This window comes from Pleurodeles waltl, chromosome 12 (genome assembly GCF_031143425.1).
Source record: "Pleurodeles waltl isolate 20211129_DDA chromosome 12, aPleWal1.hap1.20221129, whole genome shotgun sequence".
Taxonomy (NCBI): Eukaryota; Metazoa; Chordata; class Amphibia; order Caudata; family Salamandridae; genus Pleurodeles; species Pleurodeles waltl.
In genome coordinates this window covers 31,608,531-31,636,207 of record NC_090451.1, presented here as the reverse complement: position 1 = coordinate 31,636,207, position 27,677 = coordinate 31,608,531, and the positions used below count along the sequence as shown (strand labels likewise).

The window sequence follows — 27,677 nt, the reverse complement described above, 5'->3', positions numbered from 1 at the left end:
GATACTCCTTCTGATCGTAAACACTGATGGGAAAGCTGAAGCATCAACTTCAGTCTTATTCAAACAGGATTTGAGTAACCGAAAATGATTATTAATTCTGAGACCAGACATGTGACAATTTAAAGTAAGGCAAAGCTGCCATTGCTCTGCCTCCAGCTACAATATGCAAATAGCAGTTCACCTAAATGCAACACGAGTAACTGTCACAGAAAATTGTGACTGCATGCAGTTGTACCGGATGGTTTGTGAGCTAGCTGATACAAAACCCTTAGGCCAAGCCTCCGTTACCACTTGTCTGACTGCGGACACATACATAATCTGTAGATAATCCCAATGTCACTAAGAGCCAGTCAACATAAAACCCTGAGGCCAAGCCTGTGTTACCACTTGTCTGACTGTGGACACATGCATAATCTGTAGATAATCCCAATGTTACTAAGAGCTAGTCAACATAAAACCCTGAGGCTAGGCCTCAGCTACCGCTTGTCTGACTGTGGACACATGCATAATCTGTAGATAATCCCAATGTCACTAAGAGCCAGTCAACATAAAACCCTGAGGCCAAGCCTGTGTTACCACTTGTCTGACTGTGGACACGTGCATAATCTGTAGATAATCCCAATGTTACTAAGAGCTAGTCAACATAAAACCCTGAGGCTAGGCCTCAGCTACCGCTTGTCTGACTGCGGACACATGCATAATCTGTAGATAATCCCAATGTCACTAAGAGCCAGTTTACATAAAACCCTGAGGCTAGGCCTCCGTTACCTTTTATCTGCCTTCACATGGTGCAGCTTGACATCTTTCAAGTAGCGGCTCAGGTAGTACTCCAGGGTGTTGAAGAACGTGCTGTCCTTGTCCACCAGTTGTGCGGCTCGGGGCTGACTGGTGAGCCAGTGCATAACCGAGTCCAACTGCTCCTGCTGGATTTTCTACAATAAGGGTGGGATCAAAAGGGGCGGTCAAAGGAGGAGGAGAAAAGAGTGGGGTGAAAACTCTTCACAGGTAAACGTCTCAAACTATATGTCAAGATATTCAGAGCATATGTAAACTAAAGGAAAATCATGCATGCAAATCGTATCCTGGAACCAGGGTCTCATTAATGCTTCTATAGTTATTTAAGATCTAAAGAGTGTCAACTTAAACGACAAGAGAGTGCACTCTCACTCTGAACTGACTGGCTTAACCCATTTACTCTCTTCATTTCAGAGAAATACCATTCCAGGGAAATATTTCATTAAAATCATTTCAATGAAAGGTACGGCTTTGAACTTTCCCGTACTTGTAGGACTAAAGTGGACATTGGAGTGCAGATCTTTTGGATGAAAATATTTTTAATGAAAAATAGTATCAACTTTTGGTGAAATATTCCCCCTTTTTGGCAAAAATGTGTTCTATAATGTTTCTTCAGAAAACCAACTGTAAGCGCGAGACAGACTTACACAAAGTCTATCCTAGTCTAGCTCAAAGTCTAACCCTAATCTAGTCCTTATCGCAATCCCACAATTTATTTTGAACCATGACCGTACTCCTACTTTTGCCTAACTTTGTTCCTTACTCCAACATTGTCTATAACTAATCAGGTCATTATTGCACCAAGTATGACCCCAACCTTGGCCCTAACTGCAACAGTGACTCAATCTAGCACTATGCGGATGCTGACCCAAAATGGAAGCAAGGCGCTGTGGCCCGACTCACTCCTGGCCCTCCAATCAATTCCCTTTTATTGTACACTTGAATATCTGATGCGAAAGTTCTGAAGACACTCATGCGGGCATAAGGCCAATTACAACTCTTATTGAAGCTATATGCAAAACAAAGATGTGTGTCCTCCAGAAATTGAGAAATTGTCTTAACAATTCTGTTTTATGAAGGAAAAATTCAGTACATGCACATATGTGATCCTGGTTCAATAATTTTATTTTCTTGATCCAAAACTGCATTGTTAACCCAACACGTTTCACCCTATTGCGGCATGCAAGCCTAGGGCTTTTTCAAGGCTGCATGTTCCCACAGAATCAGTAGTCTCTGGAAAAACTTAACAAAAAGCTTCCGTAACGCATGGATACTGCACTGTTGGGCTCTGCGGACCCAAAACTAAACTGTCCTGTATGCCACCCTTTCCCTTGACTTTTATTTTGACTCTCCCCCCAGCCCTAAATGTGTCCAGATCCCAGAAAACTGGAAACTGTACCTCTCCTTGGCCCCAACATTAACCCTAATGCTAAAAGTGAGCCCCATCCCTGACCCTAACCTAAGATCCAATATATAGCTATCCTTGATTGTAACATTTACTTCAGCTTGTACCTACCTTAACGGATCCTACTACACAATGCCATCCTAATTCCAACAAGATGCTATATTTTGTTTTCGCTTAAATGCTTTCTTTGAAATGGTTTATATGAAACATATTGGAATTAGATTACATCAAAGCAAATCAGGGCTTCAGGAAGGAAATGTATATTTGTGAAGCATATTGGTAATACTGGGTTTAAAAAGTGCATCGGTACCTGAAAGCAGGGTATAAAAAGCCAGATACATACTGATATCAATATTTACAATACCACATGCATACCCTGAAAACAGATTGCATTTGTATTTGAAATTGGGTTCTTGGGAGCAAATATATATATAGGCCCTGATGTGGAGGTCTCAAAGGTGCAAATACGCTCTGAATTAAGATTGGAAAAGAATAGATGATGAAAAAATTAGTTTAAAGCACAGAAGACCAGCATCTGGGCCTTAAGACTGAGCTTGAAACCCATCAAGGTGGCTTAAAAATCAAGGCCCAGGCCATAAAAATAACCAACACAGTTAAAAATAGATTATAACAGCCTAGTGCACAGGGAAATGTCATCACCAGAGTAAAGCACATAAAAGAGAGAAGCCCTGAAGGATGTGTAAAGAAATACACTGAAAGCGTACAGCGCTGCAAGCAAGAAGGGTATGTCAATAACTCAGAAGAGAAACCACAAGGGAAACTGCAGACATTGTGCAAGAGTTAAACAGAGAAAGTAAAAATAAAGTAAAAGATAAGCAATGCAAACAGGTACAGTAAGAAAAATAAAAGAAAACGAACCCTGTGAAAGTCGACATCGACCTACATCCAAGCGGCATTCCAAATAAAAGAGAAAACTCTCAAAGCAGGGAAGACAATGTAAAAGTATAGCAGAATCTTCTTCCCACCAATCCCACCCAACATCAACAAGAACGTCAGCTTGGAGTGGCCTCGAGTAAGCTCGGATAAGCCTCAAAATGATGTCATGTGCAATGGCGCTGCCTTCAACTGCAGACAAGTTATCAAAGGAACAGCACACTCATTCTGGGAGGGAGAGAACCCCGGTTACCATCTCATGGAGTATAGAAATGTGGTCAGTTTTGGAGGACAGATTGGCCAAGGAGTACCCCAAAAATGGACTACAAAACACAAACCCCCAAATAGCTCAAATACTCTGCGCCCTTTGACGCGCGTTACAGCAGCGGCGTAGAACTCTGGCTGGTCATGGGAGCGGCCAGTTATGTATGCCGAACATAACCAGCGCACAGCTGGAGCAATCCAAAGCCGGAGGAGCTTTTCCCCTCTCCTGCAAGGGTGGCGGAGGCCTGCTTCCAGCAGGACGGGTCAGCGCCAAGAATTGCAGACCTTTTGGGGACTGCAGCGTGTTAACCAACACAGTGATGCCCCCGACAGCGCGAGCACACATGGTAAGAGAAGGCTGGTGTGCGGTGCTAAGTCAGGGCTGCTCTGACAGGCACTGTAAAGCTAGGCGGCCATCAGCATGATGTGATAATAAGATCATGAACAGGGTACACAAAAAACATTTTCTGAGAGGAAAAAAAAGCTACTGCAGGAACAGTGGTTTCTGTGTGGTTGCAACACACCAGTGGGTGTGGTGTGATGTCACTGAGCTGAGAACAACTTTATCCATCCATGGCTTCTTCTGAACATCCGGAGGTACATACCCAAGTACGGAGTTGTGGTCAGTGAGAAGCTAAATGTGTCGAGAACAGCACACACAGAAGTGTGGGGCCGTAGACTTCACCTTTTAAGTGACCGCTGATCACTAGTGGTGAGAAGTACAGTGGCCCTTTGGAAGAGTAGCTCGTTCATAAACCATGCAGGTGAAGCTACATGCATGCCAGCATGTGAACAGTGTACATCAAGGTGTGGCGCGTCTTAGTCCCTGGGATAAAACAATGCAGTAGGGGAGTTCAATCTCTGGCTAACGTGGAATCAACCAAAGTGCCTCAGGAGACCGGTGTGAAAGAAGAAAGACAAACTCCAAGAAACGATGGTGAAATGGACACTGGCCTTTTCAACAGCATCTAAAGAGCTCACCAGGTTGGTATCGGTGGGGTTGGAGAAAAAATAGATTACATGTCTTCTAGCCTAGAGCGGAATCTGCACTAAGACGGTTAGTGTCTGATATTAAACGTTTGCACCTGCATTGTAGCTACATCGTTGCTCAGAAGCCGGGCAGTCGAGTACCCTGCGCCAAGACAATACAAAACCTGTGCGCTCTCGTGCTTACCATCTGCTCGGTGAAGATCTGCAGGTGCTCAGGGGCTCCCTGGAACGAGAAGAGAAGGAATGGTTGAATCATGGCCAGAGTAGGATATTCAGCCTGTGGAGCAGTAGAGGAGACGTGGCAACCTACCTTTCCTGTGAGGTTATAGATCACTCTGGTCAGAGCCTCTGCTATGATCCTGGTATTGCGAGTTAATACAGATATGTTCACTCGTGACCTGTAAAAGAAGGAAGGCAAACTTTCACCATGACCATGAGGGGAACACAAGAAGGTATTACTAATGGAGTACATTTGGTAGGTCACTTGTGGAACATATTTTTCTTTATGAACGGTCAGTAGTTATGATACAACCATGGAGGTGGATGAGCAGGCCAGCTGCACAGTAACTTACTCTGCAGTTTAGAGTTAATTAGGAGCAACCACTTCTGCAAACCTCACACTAAAATATTAAAGTCACAGGTTTCAACCCACTTCTCGATAAAGCCTGGACCTGATCTCGGATTGTTATGATGCACTTGGCCAGTCTTAACAAGGCTTTTTCTTCCAAGAGTGGGGGAGGCTGGTTGTGCATTAATTCTCACCTTACAGAGTGACCAAAGGGAATGTAGAAAGGCAGTGGAGTAACTGCTTTTATTTGGTGAGAAATAACATGTGTAAGAAATTTTAGAGCTCCTTGGTGGCAAAGGGATTCCTTCAAAGCAGGGGACTGATATTTAGCGTCGGATGTAATTTTGCCTCCAACATTGGAGATATCCACTCTGGCGCGAGAGGGGCTGGAGTTTTGCCAGAATTTGCACATCAGATTTGATGTCCATGCCTCAGAGCTGGTGAGATCCACCAGACATGTGACTGTGCTCCTCAAGTGCTATCTTGTGAAGGTTTGGCAAACTTTCAAAACAAGAAGGCTTTTCCTCAGATAAATGAGCAACAGGATCTATTCACATCCTTTTAAGGAAAGGCCACACCATGTACACACAGCCGATTGAGATAAAGGGAAACGTGGAGTGACTTTTCTCAGCAGCAAACAGCCCTTCAGATATCACCAGGTCACACCATTCATGAGCACAGGAAGCTGGGTCAACAGCTTGAAGATACACCCAGATGCGTTGTTTTTCTACTTCTAAAGCAAACGGCACAGTTTATTTATACGGCATCGCTTCGCCTGCACCGTTTCTATTGTACACTGAAGCCTGGGTTACGATTGAAACATCTTTTCTGTCTTGGGTATTCAGTGTGTTCAGTCTAAAAGCTGAATGTTTATCTTGGTCTTGGGGAGCATTATATTATTACAAGCACAACGGGGTCGATTCAGAGAAGAGGAAGGTCAGGACCGACATCTCCAGCTCAACCTACGTTTTTGCTGCTCAGCATTAATCCCTGGCATAAGACTATCAAAAAATCCAATAAAGGTCCCCATCTTGTGATCTTTAATGATAACTACAATAATTCAGAAGCACAAAGACAACTAACTGAAACCATGCGCTACAAAAGACTGGAGAAAAACCTGTGAGAGGAAACTATTTTCACTGACGAGATCAATTAGACAGAAGTGGGTCTACTAACCGAAGAAGAAAAGGAATACACACACAACTTATCAATAAAACCGCAAGTAAACAAATACAGGTATATTTTGTGACTAAATCCATGAGGGCCAGAATTTACGGGAATACTGGTTTCCAAGTACAACAACTCAAGCATCTCAAATGCAGTAACAAAACATCCTACCATGACCTTCAGAAGAGGTCAGAATCTACGAAACAATGTTTGTCCTTCCGAATTAAAGCAGGGCCAACCACAAAGTCTTTACAACAGGAAACCCAAAGGCTTTTTCACACGTCACTCACTACTGCATGTGCAAACTGCACCTCATGAACACAACCCACCACTCGAGGATCGGATCATCTCTACAAGCACCTAGGTAGTTTGCATTATACTGTGCCCAGGCAGAAAAAAAAAGGTACACAATCTTATCAACAAATAATACACAAGAAAAATCCAGCAGATGCCCATTTTATGGGCAAACATGGTGCAGAAACTATTTTAAAAACCTCATCCGAGGTGGAAATCTATAACAAGCTGCGTCAATGATAGAGTTACTGGATCATTACTCTTAATGCTTTCGCTAACCTTTAGTTAACTTTTTCTAAACTTGAGAGCCCAAGAGCAATACACGTCTATACGTTACTCTGGAGAGAAAATATCGGTTTTCTTTCTTTTTCATGTCTATTCTTTGATGCAAAAAAATTGCAACACTGATAATAATGTCTTCGTTTCCTAGGTTTCTTTCAGTGTCGAACGCACACCTTCTTATCCATTGTTGCTGAGCATACATGTGAGTTGCATATTCCGGCCTGCTCAAGACCAGACTTCCTACTGGACCCAATTATTTTGACTATACCACCTTTCAGCACACCAGTCTTTCTGGCACACCGCGGACGCAATACCTCTGATGTGGACGCACACACCACCTCCTTGCAACAGAACGTACACGCGCCATTCACTCACCGCTGTTGTAGCTCACTAAGTCCTTCCTTTCTTTCTATGACTGTTCTAAGATCGTCTTTCTTTGTCTTCTACAGTTCAGGGACTTCTACATAAAATCTTGGCCATATCAAGATAGACCTGCTACGCAGAGCTAGAGACCACCACAGACCACAAATGAAACTAACTCTAACCAGACCCAGACAGAATGAAAACTATCAACATTTATGGGTAATATTTTGTTCTCCTTTTAGACGTCAGTCCACTATTCTCTTTGGCAGACTTGTCATGGCTCTCCGTCAGAATACAAGTATGCATTTTGTATTTCTTTATAGACTACATGGCTTAAACGTAGTACATGTAATACAGGATACAAACTTCATTTTAATGCATGTCCTCATTATTTACTCATGGCAATACATCTAGTTAACAAGTCGATTTTCAGAACTTTCTGTTCTAGAATTTGACCCCTCCATCTACCCATACAAACTAAGGAGTACAATTATTAAAGACGAAACAAATAAAGTGCTGCGGTGTTTGGGGATAAACATATTAGTTTCTTAATTGGTGGAGCAGGAAAACAAATTAAAGCATCGGCTCCCAGTATAAACTGCAATCATTTACTATACTGAAGGGACTAAGATTAATTAGGCAACACTCTTTAGGTGTGCTCATAGGAAGGCCATGCACCCTTCTCTACACTCTCAGAGAATCTAGGGTAATCAGTTCTTCTTCACACCATGGAAAGGGAGTTACTCCAGTCCTCAGTTACAATACATTTCAGACCATTTACAGTTTAGACTTTAGGAATGCCCACAAATATATATGGTGGTGGGCATTCCCAAACTTTTAAGGCGGATCACACTTTGAAATCCCCACGTCTGCTTCTCGAGAGATCAACAGCAAGAATTCACACCTGTAGCTCCACACCTCTAAATGGTTTTATGCCTGCTGGGAATAGCTTTGTGAATTCATTCTTGACAGGCCTGAAAAATGTAAATTCAAATTTACCTTTGTGAGTAGGACCCACAGAATTTTAGAAGGCCATTCTAGTTCAGCTTTGTTCCTCATCTCTGTCCCCAGTAACATCAGTCGCTGTGGGTTTTGTTTCTTAAGACCCTGAACCCTGATTAGGTACCCATTCAGCATTTAGATGTTGGACTTCTTATGTGCAGCATCTGTTTCAAGTCTGGATTCTCAAGCCGCCACCAAACACTGCTTATTATCTCCTTGGGCAGGCTAGCTCCTTGTTCTGGTGCCACTGCTGACCCCATCACACAGTTCGATAAACCAACATGGTTCTGGCCCCCGGGTACCATTTTAGAGCAGAGTACAGTACAAATTACGAGAACAGCAGGGCTTTAGGGGCGGTGTCTTGGAGTAGTGATGGGCCGTCGTGTGGCTCAGTAGGGATACAAGTCTGTAGTTCTAGCCTTATGGGACTGGACCAAAAAGGCATTTGAGAAAGCATATCATCGCCTTGCCTGTGGATTGACTCAATTCGCTTGGTTTGCACTACGCCTAAAATAATCGAGAGTCATCCTCTCTCTGCAACCCAGCACTCTAAGCAACCGAGCTTTGCTTCAGAAGAGTAAAGTCATGCATGTAAACAAGCATTGGCAAAGCCAATAGGTTTCACCTATGCAAGATCTATTGGCTTTGTCAATGTTTTTAGACATGCTGCACAACAGCACGGGGTCCTGTGCAACACAGCTGAAAGGAAAGGAAGTATTAGCGCCATCACGTGGTCAACAATGGCCACGTTGTAGCAGTTTTTAATTTGCTTCAAGCTATCTTGCACTCCAGCCTGTGCTGCTGTGCAACATATCTAAAAGACATTGATGAAGCCAATGGATCTCGCACAGACGAAACTAAATGCTCTGGCAATGCGCGTTAATAAATCTGCCCCATTATTTTACACATCAGCCACATGCTTGTCTAGGTGTGCAGGTTTATCAGCCAAAAACCAAAAAGAATTTGCAAGTGCTGTGCAAGCAAAACCTAAAGAGGGTTTCTCTGAAAACATTCTCAAGTACAGACTTGTGTACCAGGCAGCCCTCTTCGTCTACCACAAGCTTCACACAAAGTGATAGGACTTAGTGTCCATCCTAGGGGGTGATTTTCCACTCCAAAAACAAGTGTTCATTACATTATTACTAAAGGTATCTAACGGCATACAATATGCCCGAGGACACTCATTTATGAGCCTGGGCTTCCCAGTATTATGTGAGAGATTAAGGTTCCCCAGGACCCTGTACCACCACCAGGTGCTTCCTCTTCTACCCAATACACAGACGTAACTTCTGGGGCTATTTAAAGAAATAGGAAAAAGAGGAAAAAACTAACTACTGCATCAATTGGAAAAAGAGTCTACTATGGCAGTACCAGACCTGCCGAAGTGTCTGGTGGCCTTGGAAACCAGCGCAGTAATATAAAGAAAGTCAGCAGCCAATTCAATTATTCTACAGATAGCTTAAACCACTCCAAGATTTGGCTAATCTATGCATAGACCCTGAAGTACACGCAGATCTGACCAGGAGTCGCCAGTGCGCATCACCAACCTGTCATCCATGATGCTGTTTCGGAGACCGTCTTTGGGACTCCTCAGGTGGGACATTGTAAAGGCTGGCAGGCGGCGGATGGCGAAGCGCTCGTGCTCCCACGCCAGCAGGTCCTCTGCCAGGTTTATTTTCTTATGTACCATGGAGAAGGTCACCTCTGGGAACTGACTCGCCACCACCTGCAGAGGGAGCCCAAGCACTGATGAGACGCAGCCTGAACCCTTGCTTCATGCCCGTGGAAGAGTGAACCCCTTCTACCGCCACAACCTAGACTCTCACGTGTTATCTGTTCGAGGAGAGCAAATCGGCAGCCCCTCATTCACAGACGTTTCAAGGCTGTCCCAAAACTCTTATCCTATGGCCCAAGTTCCACACAACTACCTCCCCCACCCCCAAGAAAAAATACAACTCCCATTCCAGTAATTACTTGTTTAGTGATCTTCCTCGGTGCCCTGTAGAGGACTGCCGGCATTTTTGCGATTCACCCCCACCTCAACTATACCCAGTGCTTCATTTGTAAATGAAAAGGTGCCGGTGCCCAAAGCCCTCCTCTTAAACACACGCCTGCTGCAATTAAATGTGTGAACATTGACTACTGAGGCGGCGTAATCCTGAAGCCATCTCGGGTGCTTCAATCCATATAAAGCCACTCCCTGCCCCTTCAACTTACTCTTGCAGCTTTCTGCTTTCTCAGATTGTAACGCTTTTTCGTTTTTCCGCTCATCCGTCTTTCCCATGTGTGTCTTTTGCCTGCAGTACATGTTTGAGGCAGAAGAATAAGCCCCGGCTCTCCAAAATAAGTGCCGGTGCTCAGCACCGGAAGCAACAACCACAAATTAAGCACTGACTATACCTCCCAAATACTTTGCTTAACCAGCGCTACCTGCCCTTTTCTCAATATTCCACATGTAGCCCAGAAATACACGTGTAGCACATTGTACGAGTTCTTACCATTTCCAACTCCTTCAGGAAGGTGTGCTGTAGTGTCCCTTCCTTGGGGGGCTTTGAGACATGCAGGTGAAGGGTGTCCCCTTGGCCTAGGGTGTCTAAGCACAGCACAAATGCCACGTTGTCTTGTAGGAGGCTGGAATCTGGAACAGAGAGAAGAGTGATGAATATGTCAGGCCAGCAGCCTAGTCAGGAAGGACAAAGATGCTTTCAAACGACCTCCACAGCACCTGTGAAGGGCTGCATTGCTGGCTTCTCACCCTGCTGTGTACACACTGCTGGTCCTCACCTTTTCCCAGGGAGATCAAGCGACTACAAATGAAAAAGGGGCGTTGATGACTCGGGTAACACTATTTGGCAATCTCTTGATTCCTATGGAAGATGTAGCTTGGCCATACCAGCTGCACAGTCCAACGGACGGGTCCTGAAAATAGGTTAAACGCTGGGACCCTTCCACAACTATGGAATTACGACGTCACTCTTGATAACGATACAATTAATAAGAATCATTTACTTGGTCTTCCACTTCCATCTTTTAATATGTTTGTGCTTTTTACCCCCATTGTTTTTTGCTGTGACGTCTTTTCACTGTCTCCTCACATAGCCCTAAGCGTACCCATTACCCAGCACAGGAAAGCCCTCCATAGTAATCTACAGAGAGTACTCAAGTACATCCTATCAACTAGAGCGATCCCTCCGAAGTATTCTACACTGAGTACCCATGTACATCCTATCAACTAGAGCTGTCCCTCCGAAGTATTCTACACTGAGTACTCATGTACATCCTATCAACTAGAGCTGTCCCTCCGAAGTATTCTACACTGAGTACTCATGTACATCCTATCAACTAGAGCTGTCCCTCCGAAGTATTCTACACTGAGTACTCATGTACATCCTATCAACTAGAGCGATCCCTCCGAAGTATTCTACACTGAGTACCCGTGTACATCCTATCAACTAGAGCTGTCCCTCCGGAGTATTCTACACTGAGTACTCATGTACGTCCTATCAACTAGAGCTGTCCCTCCGAAGTATTCTACAATGAGTACTCATGTACGTCCTATCAGCTAGAGCTGTCACTCCGAAGTATTCTACACTGAGTACCCATGTAGATCCTATCAACTAGAGCAGTGGTTCCCAACCCTTGCTCCGGGGACCCCTGGGGGTCCACGACTGCTTAGAAAATTAAATAATATTAACAGATTAGGTCTACAGCTTTAAGTAATGACTCGGTAGGGGGTCCCTGGATTCCATTAATGATTCAGTGGGGGTCCCCGAGCTTCAATAATGCTAAAGTGGGGGGGGACAACAGATGTCAAAAGGTTGGGAACCACTGAATTAGAGCTTTCCCTCCATAGTATTCTACACTGAGCATCCACGTACATCCTATCAACTAGGACTTTCCCTCCATAGTATTATACACCAAGTATTCACACCATCCTATCAACTAGAGCTTTCTCTCCGTAGTATTCTACACTGAGTACTCAGTCATCCTTTCTAGTAGAGCTTTCCCTCCATAGTATTGTACACGGAGTACTCGCCTACATCCTATTTAAAACAGCAGCTACTCAAAGCAATCTCTTCCAACCTGGACATCATTCAAACACTCACCTGTGTGATCTAGGTTGTCTTCCAGCCACCGCTTAGTCCCCTGATAGTTAAACTTTCCACCACCGGAGGCGAAGAACAGCAAGTTGTACCTGCACAACGTGGAAGGAGATGAAGAGACCTATTCAGTAAAGCTGTCAGAGTCCAAAGTACTGCTCAGAGTCAATAAATCAGATACACTGGTCAGAATCCTGAGCTCTATCCTCTAGGGTATCCTAAAGGCACGTTAGACTGAAACTGCCTGATGGACAAAATCTGGTGTTTGACAGTGATGGGTCATTTTACACGCTTGCTCCCCCTCCACATCTCCAGCATTTGACGGAGGACCAGTCAGCCTCATAAGGGGGCAGCAGACTGCAAAAAAGAAGCAGCCACTTCCTTGGTAACTTATCACTGTAAGCTGGTATAACCCTCACAGGGCGTTTTTTAAATATATTTTCCCTTTCTTGTAAGCCACTTACCAAATGACATGCCTCTAACTACACCCTCCTCTATCCCCCCACTCCCCAGCTCACCTCATCATGTTTAATATTTGCACTAAACACTATTTGTGTTTTAGAAACAGGGTCCTCCCTCCATGCTGTGGTGAGGAGAGAGGCCGCAACTCCATCAGAAAGTATGAAAAACTCCAGCACTTCACATGCCTTGTACTGGCAAGGAGGGTTGAGCTCCCTGGGGCTCAGGCTTGGCTAACAGTAAGAAGCCGCAGGGAGTGTAAACAAAAGAAAGAGCTATATTCAAGCTATTCTGTCACGCGGACTGAGCGGTGTATGGTGCTGGGCCAGCTGCCTTCAATGGTATGGTTGCCTTTCAGAAGCCAGTGAGAGCCCTTCGATCCATCAGTCAGGCGATTATCGACTGTGTGAGCATCAGGAGATCTCGTGTGGGTGGTGATCCTTCACCCCTTCCACTGGAATGTTGTTGTTCTTTATTTACGCTCGACTTCTGGCCTTTTGACTTTTCATGGGCTGCTGAAGACATGGCTACCTCTGCACTCATTCTTTATATTTGGTGCATATGGAGTTTAGGCTGGATGGCCGTCTATCGTCGGGATGGCGCTTTGGAGATGATTTTGTGCTTTATAAAACAGAAAAGCATTCCTCTAGGTGTCTAGTTTTGTGATCCACCCCTCACCCTAGAGAGGCAACAAAGGACCGTACTGTAAAATGAAACTACCAACAACATAGCTTTGTAAAGATGCCTCGCCATTGTCGTACAGGTGACCAAAGGCAATTTTTGATACCTAAACATCAGAAAGTAAAGCATCACTTTAGAGTGCACACAGTGGTTTGTGAATCTTCTAGAAGCAGCACAGCACTCCAAGGTTCTGCCACAGATTATCTCTAGGGCAAGAAAAAGCTCCAAGCTTGACTCAAGCTCAGTGGTTGCCAACCTGTGGTCCCCGGACCCCTGGGGATCCGCAAAGCCTTCTCAGGGGGTCCGCAAGGGCCTAGAAATTTAAAAAATATTAAGAAATATTGACAAATTAGGTCCCCAGCTTCCAGTAATGACTTAGGTGAGGGTCCCCGGATTCCCATGATGATTCAGTGGGGGTTCTTGGGTTCCATTAATGTTAAAGTGGGGGTCCACAAAAATCAAAAGGTTGGGAACCACTGCTCTAGCTCATGAATGGCCACCAAGCGTTAGTGGTCGGGCACCAGCTCCTTCGTATCAGTGTTGGACGAGCTTCCGTACTAGAAACCAATGATTCTCTCCTTCAGAAGCAGTTAGACTATCTTGTGACCCCCTGTGGGATAGATGGGGCTACTTCCAGGCTTGTTGCAAACCGAGCGCCAAGTGAAGGCTTAGTACAGCGTCACTAGACAAGTTCCGAAACAGATCAGTCATACAGTACACGTGGTTCAATCTGTCCTCCACCAATGGAACGGGCTCCTCTAAGGGGAACTGGCTGGAATTCTACTGGGAGAGAAACATTGTGGGAGGTATCTGCATCCACATTTCTCTTTCCTATCTGATTCTACCAGCATTTCAAATGTCTTTTTTTTCTTACCCTGCATGAGTCCTTTTGTAGGTGTAGAGCCGAGAGAAGAGCCTCGCCAGCTCCAGGAGGATGGAGACGCCGCTGCCATTGGAGTCAGCCCCGTAGGAGAGCCACTGTGGGGAGACAGGAGTTGGAAAGTTAGCCAGTAAGCCCAGGTACTGGCAGCTCAGGCTCCAATGTGATGGAAAATGGGATGGAGGCCCACTACAGGAAGGTAAGATTTATTCTAGAAACAAAAGCAACAGAACTCACTCACCGGGGCTACGCCAAAAGAGTCGTAATGTGCAACGAGCACAATGGTAGGAATGTCCTCAGCACCCAGGCCTGCCAGCTTTCCCTACAAAGAGAACAACATATACTCAACAGGAGGAACACTGATTACATTATCCTCTTCCCAATGACCAAGGCTTACCTCTGGTGGCACTGAGTGGGGTGGGATGGCAGGTGTTCAGTGGGGATGTTGTGGGACAAGTACAGAGAAACAGTGCCTTCTCAAGTACTGTATTCACAATTTCAAGATCAAGCGGGAAAGCAAATACTCTGAATCCAAAAGACAAGAGGCCATGCTAGGAAATGGGTCCTTCTTGAGAGTGCGCCATTGCTCACCCCCGAAAGGCCAATGAGTGGAGGTCCATGAAGCATCAGAGGGCTAGACAGGGAAACGCCATGGCTTAAAGTGCAAGCCATCATCCAGAGCAATCGCGCACATACTTTACTGGCACTGCTGACACAATGCAGTTTAGAAGGCCATGGCACTACCATCACCAGGCCAAACTCACCTCCACACTAGTCACCTGCCAATCAGTGATGGCTTTGCTTTGACCACCACTGGTCACCATCTGGAACCCGTTCGCAGTAGCGGTGTGAAGGAGGACTGCAAACAAAAAGACAGAAGTCAGAAATAAACGTAGGGAGTGGGCAAGCTTACACCACAGCAATACACTAGTAACAGAAAGCTGAACCAGGCATACATTTATCAGAACTGATAGGAAACTCCTTCATATTCTCTTGTATATGATTTGAGAAAATCCATGTGAGGCAATCACACCTCAAATAACACAGTACTGTAGATAGCAGCCCTTTTTGAACCATTGCCATTTCAAGAATATATTAAATAAGCTATCGCTGATAATTGTATATAAAGCATAACTGGGCTGCAATTTGGTCATTTAAAACATCTACAGCCCCACACTATAGCCAACAGCTGCATCGGGATTCTCTGCCATTACAAACTGAGCTTCGTCTGTTACCCAGGTTCTGCTGCTCTTTATTGATCATCTAACTTTAAGCTGCCTCCCTGGCTTGCAAAACCACATTACTCTGTCCTCCTTCTGAATTCATCTCCTGTCTCTCTTTGTGTTCTTAGCTCAAATACGTCTTTGTTCCCCTACAGTAATCCATACAATGACATGTATTAAGCAACCACTTTCAGTGATCTGCTTATAGGGTATCAAACAGCATTTGTAAAGCGCAACACTGTCACCCCAAGGGGTATCTGGGCGCTGTGTCTCCGTTGAACAGCCAGGTCTTGAGTCTCTTACGCACGTCTGTCAGTGAGGGGGCTGTACGGAGCTGGAGGGGAAGTTCCTTCCAGGTCTTGGCAGCGATGTATGAGAAGAAGCAGTCACCACTGCGGCTAAGACGGATGCAGGGAGAGTGTGAGAGGGCGAGTGAGGAGGCGTGCAGGTGTCCGGAGGGTTGGTGGAAGTTCAGTCGATGGTTGATGTAGACAGGTCCTAGGTTGGGGAGGGCTTTGTAGGCATGCATAAGGATCTTGAACTGGCATCTCTTCTAGATGGGGAGCCAGTGCAGGTCTCTCAGGTGGGGCTGATGTGGGTTCGTTTGGAGAGGTCCAGGATGATTCTGGCAGCAGTGTTCTGTATGGTCTGGAATCGTCTGAGCAAATTAGGAGAAGCCTCCCTTGTGAATGAAATGATGGCGGTTGGATGGACCTTTGACACAGGTTACCCAGACACTTTTCCCTCAGATAGAAGAATTGTTACAAGCTCTGATTGTGATACCCTGTAGGATATAAGACTATTACCATAGTAACTCTGGTGTGTCCTAATTTGCTGCCCTGATGATGACCCATTTCCAATTAAGTTGGCATTGTGGGTTGAAACTGACAATTTTCAGATGTGGACTGTTTTTATTAGAATGTGAATTTTTTGACACTTGGCAAAGGAGTGTCTCTACAATCATGATACTATCCCCTTTTAGTCACATATATATATGATTGTATATCTCACCACTGCACTATTTATTCACCTTGTCAGTTTTGCACTGCGTTATCACCTAATAGGAGCACTCTTAAAGTTATTTTTACGTTTTTTTTTTTAATAAATATGCATTGAATGTATGAATAATCTAATTGTGAGAAGGGTTCTTATGAAAGAAACTACTGCCGTGGATGTCTAAGGCTACACTTTCTCCGTGTGAACCTGTACCTATTTTCTTACTACACCCGGGTCCCTGGGTTATGGTATTTTACCCCTTTTTCTAGTACACCATCTTTGTGAGAGAAGATTAGCAACCTCTCATATGCAGCCAGAGAAAGCAGTGTTATCTACTTCTGTGGGCGAAAACTACTGGTGTGAAAACTGAAGGTCCGAGTGCCCCAAATCAGCCCAAACTACAAATTTCCTTTCTATGGGCAAAAACTATTTAAATTTTTCAACAAAACCAAAAAAGAAACATAAAATTGTAATATTTTAAGACTATGAGGGTGTTATTCTGTAAGAAGTGCAATTATTTAAAAGTTGGAGAGTGAAGATGTGGCCAGTATTACTCGTTGTTGAAATGCCATTATTTTGTTAAGTCGATACTGTAGGAGGCTGGCTCTGTATATACTATATCAAAATGAGATATAGTGTGCACAGAGTCCAGGGGGTTCCCAAAAGGATTGACAGAGGCTAAAGTAGAAAATACTAATGCTCTATTTGTGGTAGTATGGTCGAGCAGTTAGGCTTATCAGAGGGTAATGTTAAGCATCTGTTGTACATACACAAGCAATAAGTAAAAACACATACTCAATGACTTAACTCTAGGCCAATAGGTTTTTGTATATTCTTTTGTTAATTTATTTCTAGAACCACAAGATTAATTTAGCAGGTAAGTACATCAAATGAAGGGTACTTTGCATAGTAATACTTAGAACTTTAAATTTTTAGAAATTTGAAAAGTGGACACTGTGCAATTTTTAACAGTTCCTGGGGGAGGTAAGTACCACACTTATGGGTTCAGTCTTCGGGCATAGGTAGCCCATCGTTGGGGGATCAAGGCAACACCGAGCAGCCAGCACCAGCAACAGATGGCCAGTCAGGTGCAGAGCTCAAACAGGAGCCAGAATAACATGGGTGCTTATTGAGACAGGGGGTACTACGGTTCTAGTCTGCTTGCAGGTAAGTACCCGCGTTGTCAGAGGGCAGACCAGGGGGGTTTGGAGGAGTAATGTAGGGGCCCCATGTAGGCACAAAAACCACACCCTCAGCGGCGCGGGGAGGCCAGGTGCAGTGGGCAAACAGGGCATTGGGTTCTCAATATAACTCTATGGAGGGACCCTGGGGTCACTTAGGCGCTGCAGGCAGGGCCAAGGGGGCCCTCTCTGGCAAGCCACCAACTGGGCAAGGGTGAGGGCTGCCTGCTGGTCGTTGCTGCACCGGTGGTCGGTTTCTTATGGTCCTCGGGGTGCAGTGCTTCTCCAGGCGTCGGATATCTTCGTCCCGGGCAGTTGCAGTCAGGGGGGGGGGGGGGGGGAGTTTCGGGGGGGGGGGGGGGGTCTAGGGATTCCCTCTGCGGGCGGCATCGTGTGGGTGCAGAGAGGTCAGCCTAGGGTGGACACGTCATCGGAGTCGTCTGGGGATCCTCTCTGGATAGTTGGTTTCTCTGGACACGGTTTGGGGCGTTGGGTGCACAGTAGTTGGACTCACGCCTCTGGAATGAGGTCAGAGTCCTTTTAGAGTTGGTTGCTTGGTCTTTTCTTTGGACAGGTCCGCTGTCCACTGTAGGATCTTGGTCCTCTGTGAGGCAGGCAGTCCCCTGGAGGCTTTTCAGGTGTGCTGGTCTTGCAGGATGCGTTGCTTCTTATCTTGCAGCTTTTCGAAGTAGGAGAAGGGACGGAAGGGCTGGGGTTGGGTCAGTTGTTGTCTCCTCCTCTTCTCTGAGGGGTTTTCAGCTCAGCAGTCCTTCTTCTTTCTTAAAGTCGTCAGGAATCTGATTATGTAGGTTCAGGGTCACCCCCTAAATACTAAATTTAGGGGTGTATTAGGGTTAGGGGGCAGTAGCCAATGACTACTGTCCCTGAGGATGGCTACACCCTCCTTGTGCCCACTCCCTCTGGGGAGGGGAGGCACATCCCTATTGGTCATACTCCTCCAAAGCAAAATGGAGGATTTCTCAAGGAGGGGGGTCACTTCAGCTGTGGTCACCTTAGGGGTGGACCTGGCTGAGGGGGTGACTCCTCCTTGTTTTTCTCATTATCCCTCTGTTCTTGCTGCCAAAAGTGGGTGCTCGTCCAGGGGGTGGCCATCTCCACTGTCTGGAGTGCCTTGGTGGCATTGTAACGGCAGGCCTGAGCCTTTGAGGCTCACTGCCAGGTGTTACAGTTCCTGCAGGGGGAAGGTGTGAAGCACCTCCACCCAGTGCAGGCTTTGTTTCTAGCCCCAGAGAGCACAAAGGCTCTCACCCCAGGGGGTAAGAAACTCGTCTCAGTGGCAGGCTGGCACAGACCAGTCCGTCTTGGACTGAAGGATTTGGTGAAATACATGTGGCATCTGTAAGATGCCCTCTGTGTGCATTTTTTTATAAATCCAACACTGGCATCAGTGTGAATTTATTATTCTGAGATGTTTGATACCAAACTTCCCAGTATTTAGTGTGGCCATTATGGAACTATGGAGTTTGTTTTGACAAACTCCCAGACCATATACTTAATATGGCCACACTGTACTTACAATGTACAAGAATGGACTTGGACACTGTAGGGGCATATTGCTCATGCATCTATGCCCTCGCCTGTGGTATAGTGCACCCTGGCTTAGGGCTTTAAGGCCTGCTAGAGGGGTGACTTACCTATGCCACAGGCAGTGTTTTGTGTGCATGGCACCCTGAGGAGGATGCCATGTCGGCTTTGCCTTTTTCTCCCCATCAGCACACACAATCTGCAATGGCAGTGTGCATGTGTTAGGTGAGGGGTCCCTTATGGTGGCACAATACATGCTGCAGTCCTTAGGGACCTTCCCTGGTCACAGGGCCCTTGGTACAATTGGTACCTTTTACAAGGGACTTATCTGTGTGCCAGGGGTGTGCCAATTGTGGAAACAATGGTACATTTTTAGGGAAAGAACACAGTGCTAGGGCCTGCTTAGCAGGGTCCCAGCACACTTCTCAGTAAAGTTTGCATCAGTATCAGGCAAAAAAGTGGGGGGTAACTGCAACAGGGAGCCATTTTCCTACAGATAGTAACTGAAATACTTGGGTGCTGCCTCTGTGCAGAGCTCCTTCTGTGGCTAATTTGTTGAAATGCAGTGGTTAGATCAGTCTCTAATTAGACGTGCTAACGCTGCCAACCCTGCCCCAAAGATGGGCACTAACTTATAAACTGTTAGTTTTTGCAAGAATACAAATGCCAACCTAGTTGCTATATACTCTGAATAAAAGCCTCAAAGGAAGCGCTACCGCCCGCTTTATAGAAACCACTGTGATGCCCCACACCAAAGCTGAGCCACTCAAGTTAAACGTACACTAATTATCTACTAGGCATAAACGCTAAGCAGTTACAGACAGGGTCGAATACAAGGTACTATTTGAGTAGCTTTTTACTGCTCAACTTATCCCTTTCAAAAGATTGAACTCCTCTATAGCCACCTTTCTGTATCTAAAAGACCAGCCTAAACTGGAACCTCAAAAAATGCCAAACTGTATTGAGATCCAACATTCATCAGATCAAGCATTGCTAAATAAAAGGTAGCAATCAATATTAATGTATTTTACTTGCTGTCTAACCACGGGCTGATGACAGCGTCTGACCTACTTGGAAAGAAGGAGAGAAAGAGTGGATAGCCACCAGAGCAAAGAATATTACAAACATTTACCTCTACATAGTATTCGCATATCACAGCGGCAGTCTCTGAGCGTTCTGCCAGGAGGTGGAACATGGACTAACAACAGTGGCTACTGAACGATGGCTTGCATCAAGTTGCTTGAACTGACCTTCGGCCGCAGAGGCGGATCCCTGAGATGCAGATGCCGTCAGGGTTTGCTCATATATGGAAATGAGCTCTTCGTCCTCCACTGCGAAGTACACGGGAACAATCGTCTCCATGAGCAGCATTTCTGGCTCAATAGCCATAAATTGCTGAGGACAAAAATAAAGCAAGGCGACATGTTGGTTTTAGAATAGCACCAAATATTACACTGGTCCAATGCAATCCTGACAAATGTTCCCAACAGTTAGCAGTCACTGTGCTCCTACCTCCGAAGAGCACGAGAATTAAAAGCAGATCCCCACCAGAGCAGCAAGACACTAGACACAGCCAGTGGGAGCCGGAGAGGCACATTCATTGTGCCAGCCTGCCCCTGGTCGTTCTACTGAGTTATCTGGGTATATTTACCTTCACGATGTCCTGTGGCATGGTGGATATGTTTGGGGGCAAAAGGATGACCACAGCCCCAGCTGACTGCCGAAGGGCATTCTGGTACTTCTCGTATGAGAAATCAAGGAGACGCATCAGAACGCAGCGTCGACTGAGGACATCGGCCTCCACCGTGCGCGCCTCTGTGTTGAGTACAGCATTCCGAGTACCTGCAGTGAGACGGAGAAGAGAGCGGGGGGACGTTATTCACAGTGGAAGCAACATAGGTATTACTAAGACGTGACCTGAAACTTGCCCTCTGCGGAATTCCAGATGTTGAGACCCTCATCGGGGCAGCTCGTCGGTGTTTGCAACTTTTGATGAGAGTGTAGACACCATGCCCTGCTTAACATCTAATCAATGCCTCGGTCACTGATCTTTCAACAGAAGGCTTGGCCTTTACCATCCCCAGATAGTGTGAGATGCTTTGTTGTTGATGCAGTCTAGTTATCTTCGAAGAGTGCCTTTCATTTTCTATTTTACTGTGGCACACAATCTACAGTTAGAAGGTAAACTCCTTGCTTTGGAGATCAAAAGCAAACCACACATTTTTATAATATTGGGAATAGGTCATAGCTGTTCTTAGGTGGTTATGTAATCTGCATGGGTTTTATGTAGATCAGTGCTCTCTGACCCAAAGAGGGCATTTAAAGAAAAAACGAGTATGCATGAGGGTTCGAAGTCAGATACATTTAGAGCAACCCCAGATAACACGCGGAAGACCAGCAGTCAAAAAGAAATTCATATTGAACAGATCCTCATACAAAGAGTTGGTTAGCCTGTCTCCATGGGCGCCGCAACAACACTGATAAGGGGCAGAAGCCCATCCATCCCAGTACGGCGGCACACAAATACAGTTTACCGGGTACCTAGAACTGAATCTGAATCAACCCAGGACCCAGAAAGACACCTTGGAGAAATTGTCCCAGTGCTTCATAACTGAATGATGTGTGTTTAATTATAGCTCTGATACAACGTGACATGTATTTCTCTCGTTTTAAGTTTTATGTTCTATGTTTTAAGTTAGGTATTCTTTTTATATTTCAGATCCTTGGTTCTGTTTCCAATCGTATGTACAGCGCTCCGATATTCTTGGGTCATGTTTGTGCTTTATAAAAAAATTAAAATAAATATTGCTTCTTCCTAATGAAAAAAACAGGGAATATTTATTCTCAGTGGAAATTCTGTAAAGTTTCTGGAAAATGATTAAGTAGGACTGGCTTTCGGCCAGAAACAAAGGAGGAGGAAAGGTGACCACTTTCACACTAATCACACCCTGTGGCCTTGGACAACAAAACAAACATTGGCAAAGCTAATTATTTGGGTTTTGTTTATAGAAATGTGTTCACAAGTTGACTAATAGACCAAGGAGGGAGGAGCTCTTGGATAGCCATTTAGATTTTCTTTTCTAGCGAACAGGATCTTGAATGCTGCTCGTGAGAAAGCGCACACTGCTCCCGCTTCTGGTAAATTAAGGAAGCTTGCATCGTTTCGTTGCTGCCCATGTGAAACTTGTATCGCTTGCACGAATGGGCGTGAACTGCAAGGGCATACGCAGAGCAGGCCCGCACAGGTGCGCGCACACAGACGGTACCCCAGGGCAGCAGCAGTGTAAACCGTCATCACATGCAGAAAAGTATTGCATGGACCCTAACAGTTCAAGCCTCACTTGTAGGCTGCCGCGGTGCAATCGTGTAAAATGGTCACCACTGAGGCATCAACAGTGCAAGCGTCCCTTACAACTGAAGGCATACAAAATATCTGATCACTGCCAACACATGGGCGGGCAGCGATGCAGGAAAGAGACCGTGCTTCGCATCTCTTCAAATTGTGAACTGGACTGGGCTTATTAATAGGAATCTGTACACTGAGAATCTTGGTCCTGTGTTTCGTGCATTAACTACCACTCAATATTCCTAACAGCTTCACGCGTGGGTCCCACAGAGAACATCGCTCTCTGGATGTGCATGTAGGTCCTTTAGGCGGCCTCGGAGAGAGATGAGCTGCACTCTCAGATGTATGCCATGGATCGCCAGACCTGTGTCAGTCTGGATGACGAAAATGGATTTGTTCAGTGGCAGAGTGAAGAAGCCCAAGCTTTGATCATAGGAACTGAGCATTGCCTAAACCAAGCAAAATACTGAGTTTCAAATCCAAACCGAAAAAGTGCACCTTAACAGTTCATAGCCCTTTCTAGACTTCATTGTTGGAATTCCATCTACAAGGACCCTCTTAAAGAACAAAAATCTCCTGTTAGGTAAGCAACATTCAGCTGTACTTGCTACTTACTATCTTACAGTGAGGAAACTGAGGCCTGCAAGTAAGTACCCCCATGACCCCATCTTACCAGCAAACCAAAGAGTGACCTCGTCTCTCCCCTACGTGGCACCATACCAGCAAACCAAAGGACAATTTGGATTCGGGATGCGGTGTCTCAGACCACAAGGAAACAGGCTTTGTTGTGAAAATAAGTGCTGGTTCTCTTAACTTCACAAGCGTATTAAATACCCGTCTTCATGCTTGTTCACCACACTGCACAGTCCTGTTGCGCTCTCAGTGAATCACATTTTAGCACATGTGGCTGCTAATGCATTTAACTGTTTTACGAACGTGATAGTACATCATAGTGGGTGATCCAACAACACGGGGCATTGTAAGTCAGTAGTCCAACATGCCATTTCAGATATTACCAATCACTGAGCCCCAACCCTTAAAATACTTTGGGCTCGGATTACCTTTAAAGTATAAAAAAGGTTTTAAAATGTGTTGGGATACAGATTGGATGCAAGCCTGCTGCCCAAGCAGCGTTACAGCTTTTATTCATTTTCAGAACAAAATGGAACACAAAGTTACTTAGAAGTCTGGCCTACACGAGCGGTCTGAAGGTTTCAGACTACGGAGAAAGAGTAAAAATGAGGATGTTTACATCTTTGATGGAAAAAGCATGGCTCACGCTATTTTGATAGCTTAAGTCCCTGCCTCTCTTGCATACTTTATCTGAAAATAAATGGGTTTAAAAACATTAATACATTTAGGTGTTTTTGCAGCTTGCTGCATTGGCACAGCTAAGCCAAAACGGTTTTAACATTTTTTTTTTTTTAACAGGACTGAAAAAAAAGCAGTAGTTGGTGCAATACCAGGGATAACAAATGCAGAAAACGAGCAAAGGTTCAGAAACCATTCAAACGCTCAAGACCAGTGTCTTTGCCTTCTCACGAGACTCTGTAACTGGCATCAAGTTGTATGCATCTTCTCACACTCTTCACAGCTCTTGGTTAACTGATTTGCTCGCCATCACAAGGTTTTAGCAATATATTACTAGTGCCTCTAGTGCTCTGAGGCAAACCTGGGGTGGTCTGAAGCGCTTTGAAAAAATCCAACATGATTAAACCATACGATGAGGTATTGGTTTACTCTCAAAATCAAATGTATATTGTACTTTATCATTAGTTTTTTTCACAAATAATACAAGTGTATCGTTTGACCTAAGGAAGGGCGTGCTGAGTAGAACGGCACTAAACAGGCATAGAGCACAACTCTGGGGTCCGAAGCAAAGGTTGCGCCGCGGCGCAGGCTTCAGGACCACAGGATCTGCCTACTAGAGACCAAGGGTGGGCGGCGGATACAACTCAGAGGCCGGTTAGCGCGTTTAACTTGTAGCTGGTGCAGACGCAACGCGAGCTGCCCTAATATTCGTGGTATTGCATCACCCTGATACGGGGATTTGCAGTGCCACAATTAAAACAGGATTTGCCTGTCACTGAATCCGAGCATGCACTTTGGTTGCTCAGTAGTTGCGCTGGGCGTGCCTGGTCAAGGCACCCGCTGGGAACTGTACCAAGGTGTTACGAAACAGGATAAAAAGGATTAAAACCAGCGCACTTCTGCACCGCCATCTCTAAACATGAAAGCAAATCAGAACTTTGTTTGGAGAAATCTGTAGTGTACACGTTTCTAGATGCCCTTATAGAACATCCTGCTTTTTATACCGTGCATGTGTCAGTCCTCATTCAGCAATAGCCTCAAGAGACAGGATTAGGTATCTTTCCACCACAGACACAGGCAACACAAAATGCCTTGAAATGCTCTCTTGTGTAATCTGGCCTGCGGGCTGCATTTGGATAACAAGGGTGCCAGGCGAATAGCAGGTGCCTTTTCTCACCCTTTGCAACCAGTTGTGATGCTGAAGTCCCCTCTGAAGGAGGGCACTGAGATGCACTGGCACACATTTGAACCCTGATCACTAACAAGTTAAAGTCTACCCTGCTTACTGGGGCCTTCAAGTTCTGTGACAGCAAGCCTGCCACCTAGACCAGAGCGGTATCACTGTTCTGCACAGACCTTTCTGGCATTCACTTGTGACAACAGCAATTACTCCGACCTTCGATTTCTCGAGATGTGTTGCAGCACTGATGGCTATTAATGTGCAATTTAAGATGCACACTTTCTTACAACATTGAGGTGCTAGGAAAGTAGCTATTGATGCGTTCTAGTTTTCTGATATGTGCCTAGCAGCCATTAAGGTTACCAACCGGTAACCTCCTTTTCAGCTCAATCACATGCAAAGCAGGGTCTCGATTGTGAAATTCACGTCCTTTGTCGGTCTTATTTTTACTTCACCTGGAAAGTTATTTGTGAGTGTCATTTTTTGTATTAAGAGGTTAAATGTGGTTTTCTGGCTTCATTGAGAGAAGATGTGTACCGCACACAAGACAATACAGACCAGTTAAAAATGAGAATTAAAAGGCTATTTTAGGCTGGTGCGTTTGCAATGCGCAGGCTGCTCGGCAGGTAGGTGTTAGGAACCATGCACTAAGGAGTATTGTGCCTTTAGCTCTCCGCTACTCGCGACCTGTGACAGCAATGTTTGGAATGAATTGTAATCGCTTAAGGTTATTTGCAGCTGGCTATTAATTCATTCCACTTATAAAGCACATGCACACCCCGAGGTTTCGCGGCCCTAACTAGCAGCTTCAACGAGAAGGTTTACTACAGTTGAAACGCCTGGTAAAAAAAAACTCAGGTTTTAAAACTAAAGTCAGACTGTACCTCCACAATGAGTTTGTCTCCCTTTTACCGTATTTTGGGAAACTTCAAATTATTTATTTTTTAGGTCTTCAACCCTCATAGTTCCACGATACCTCAGTGTACTAATGTGCTGCCCCGTGACTGGAGTCCACCTGTACCAGGCAGGACACCTCCGGCCCCAGCGCTGCCTTTCCTATGCTGTAGCCATGTGACCCTGATTTTCTGTAGGTGTGGGGGCACAACTCCTGGCTCTAAAGCTGCACCCCTGAAACCCAATGACAATGGACCTTGCCCCTTCTGTGCCTCGCCACGGACCCCACCCCGTGTCTCCCAGGACTCTGCACTCTCCAAACTGTCCTTGCTGCAGCACCTTGACCCCCACCCTCCTAAGCCTGTGCCCTGACAGCACAGTGACCCCACCTTCCTAATCCAGAGCCCTGGCAGCACAGTGACCCCACCTTCCTAAGCCAGAGCCCTGACAGCACTGTGACCCCCACCTTCCTATGCCAGGGCCCTGACAGCACCGTGACCAAACCTTCCTAAGCCTGTGCCCTGGCAGCACCGTGACCCCCCTCCTCCTAAGCCTGTGTCCTGGCAGCAGCACCGAGACCCCCACCCTCCCAAGCCTGTGCCCTTGCGGCTCCCAGGCCTCGACCTTCAGATGCTGGCGCTCCCACGAGGAGCCAGGGCCTCCCCCTGCAAGCCCTCACAGCTCCATGCGGGGTGTGCCGCTCCGGTGCAGGGTTTTAGTTCAACCCTGAGACGTGCAATCCTGTTCAATGCACTGTACAAGAGGACTACAAGTCCCAGAATTCACAGGTAGAGCTCTGGGCGAGAGCAGCCCCCCCCCCCCCCCCGGGGTTCTCCGCGCGCCCTCACCGTAGCCCTGGCCCTGCAGCTCGTACTGCTGCATGCGGTAGACGGTGAACTCGTGCGCCGCCTCGCAGACGGGCAGCGGGGACACGAGCAGCAGCACGGCCGGCAGGAAGAGCACGAAGCCCAGCGCCGGGCAGGCGGCCCGCAGGAGCTGCTCCAGCACGGCGCCCGCCTCGTCCAGCATGGCGGGGCGGAGAGTGGCTGCTGAGCGGGCGAGAGAGGAGGAGGACGAGGCGGTGGCGAGCGAGGGACCGCACGGGAGCACTGACAGCCGGGAGAGCGGGGTCCTTCAGGCACTGGCGGGGCAGCCCTCAGGCAGCGGCGGGGCACCCCGCCAGGGGTCCTTCAGCCGTCATTGGCGCATCGGGCACGGACGGGCCCTCCGGCCAGCCAGCGGCAGCCGCTAGAACGCTGACCTCCATGGCAGAGCGTCCGCGCGCCGGCCGCCATGCTGCTGCTGCTACTTTGCCTGAAACAGGGACAATGAAAGACTGAATCGTTATTTCTTTCCTTGCTTAGCGAATGTGTCACTGATGGACCAAATGCAAAGAAATTGTGCTATCGGCCTTTCCACCAGGCTGGCCATTAGTCCTATCCTTTATCTTTCCACCGGTCTTACAATTTGTCCTACGTCTCTCTTTCTATTGGTTTTACCATTAGGTTATCCGATTAGCTTCCCATTGGTCTAAATACATATTGATCTTTCTGTAAGTCTGTCCATTAGTCTCCTCATTGATAATACGTGTCAATACTCCCAATTCAGGTGGGAAACCACCGCTTTCACAGCCGCTCTCCCGATTACTGCGTTCAGAAAACCACTTTGTAGTTTTTTAAAACTGGCAAAATAAAATGTGGATGAGTGTCATGCACGATCCCATCTCCACTCCAAGAGTTACCTCTGACATCAAAGGCTGACGCTTTCTCCTTAACACTTGTAGGAGGAGATTAGAGTATGTGGCAGGCCTCACCATTTTATTTTGGCAGTTTAACTTAGCGCTAACCAAAACGGATT

General features: G+C 46.1%; 1 protein-coding gene across 1 annotated transcript in view; it reads right to left on the bottom strand.

The window, feature by feature from the left end:
* The window catches only part of NCLN (nicalin), a 35,305-nt gene extending 8,333 nt beyond the window's left edge, over window positions 1-26,972 (bottom strand). The window contains exons 1-12 of the mRNA XM_069216517.1: window positions 26,669-26,972; window positions 20,741-20,931; window positions 20,340-20,484; window positions 14,909-15,003; window positions 14,386-14,466; window positions 14,139-14,242; window positions 12,131-12,219; window positions 10,523-10,662; window positions 9,572-9,750; window positions 4,659-4,746; window positions 4,533-4,571; window positions 769-932 (exon numbers count right to left, since the gene is read on the bottom strand). Coding sequence (XP_069072618.1) covers window positions 769-932; window positions 4,533-4,571; window positions 4,659-4,746; window positions 9,572-9,750; window positions 10,523-10,662; window positions 12,131-12,219; window positions 14,139-14,242; window positions 14,386-14,466; window positions 14,909-15,003; window positions 20,340-20,484; window positions 20,741-20,931; window positions 26,669-26,849 — 1,496 coding nt within the window. The 5' untranslated portion in view covers window positions 26,850-26,972. The remainder of the gene's footprint in view (window positions 1-768; window positions 933-4,532; window positions 4,572-4,658; window positions 4,747-9,571; window positions 9,751-10,522; window positions 10,663-12,130; window positions 12,220-14,138; window positions 14,243-14,385; window positions 14,467-14,908; window positions 15,004-20,339; window positions 20,485-20,740; window positions 20,932-26,668) is intronic.
* Window positions 26,973-27,677: the final 705 nt, after the last annotated feature.